General features: G+C 39.2%; 1 protein-coding gene across 1 annotated transcript in view; it reads right to left on the reverse strand.

The window, feature by feature from the left end:
* Position 1: 1 nt before the first annotated feature.
* LOC119837685 overlaps positions 2-952 on the reverse strand; it is a gene marked incomplete at its 3' end in the record, with an annotated part of 4835 nt that continues 3884 nt past the window's right edge. The window contains exons 7-9 of the mRNA XM_038363415.1: positions 568-649; positions 330-440; positions 2-78 (exon numbers count right to left, since the gene is read on the reverse strand). Of these exons, the coding sequence (XP_038219343.1) occupies positions 2-78; positions 330-440; positions 568-649 (270 nt within the window). The remainder of the gene's footprint in view (positions 79-329; positions 441-567; positions 650-952) is intronic.

The following is a 952-nucleotide window of genomic DNA, read 5'->3' on the forward strand; positions in this document are numbered from 1 at the left end:
CCTCCCCCTCCCCTTCGCCCTCACCGCCCTCGACGACGGTGCCCTCTTGCGATTGGACTAGATCGAGTTTCTCCTTGCCTGTAGTTTTAAGAATGTAAGCTGTAAATGGCTCTAGGAAGAGCTGGATGAAGGCTGCTATATTTTTGTGGCTCATTATGATTTCATGGCTGAGAATGGAAAAAAAATATACAAACTAATGGTTTTGTAATGTCTACAAATCAAATGTATAATTTTGACAGACATGTTCCTTTAAACAAAACTTTTCTTTTCTTATTCCTCCCTGTCGTCCCCTCCCCGGGAACTAAGTAAAGCAAGCAGAGCCAGCTCACCATGCAAGTGCTCGGGCAGCAGGCGGCACAGCGCGTAGTTTCTGAGTGGCGTCGCCCTCGACACGCGAAACCGACGACTCAGCGCGCCGCCCTCCAGCGAACCGCTCACATCTGTCACGTGAATGAGAAAAAAAATTAAAAACATGAAACATAGTTTATTTCAATGCATTATCTCGAAAACCGATGAACCGATGAATAAAAAAAAAGTTAAAACACATAAGAAAATCATTGCATTCACCTTCTTCATAAGTATTGACAGCGCTATCGTTAATTCCACCGGCCAGCATTTCATCAGCGCTGTGCACTTCACTGTAAACATCCTGCAAAATGACAAAGATAGACTATTTAGTTTCGCTTAACTCAAACCTTGTAATAATAAGAAAATTAAGTTTCTTGTAAACATAACTTCACACTAGTGTCCGATTTTAATTTTATTCATGTACGTATATTTTTTAATTGTAAAGTGCTACTTTCTTATGTAAAGTTTCGATTAAATTCTGTATTTTGAAATCATTATTAATATTATATCCCTATCCCTATCATTAAAGTGAAGTTCTCGCAAGTTTACACACTAACTTCTTCTTTGTACTTTAAACTGTAACGTCGCATATTTAAAGTGTCGC

The sequence above is a fragment of the Zerene cesonia genome, chromosome 28 (genome assembly GCF_012273895.1).
Source record: "Zerene cesonia ecotype Mississippi chromosome 28, Zerene_cesonia_1.1, whole genome shotgun sequence".
In the NCBI taxonomy this organism is placed as follows: Eukaryota; Metazoa; Arthropoda; class Insecta; order Lepidoptera; family Pieridae; genus Zerene; species Zerene cesonia.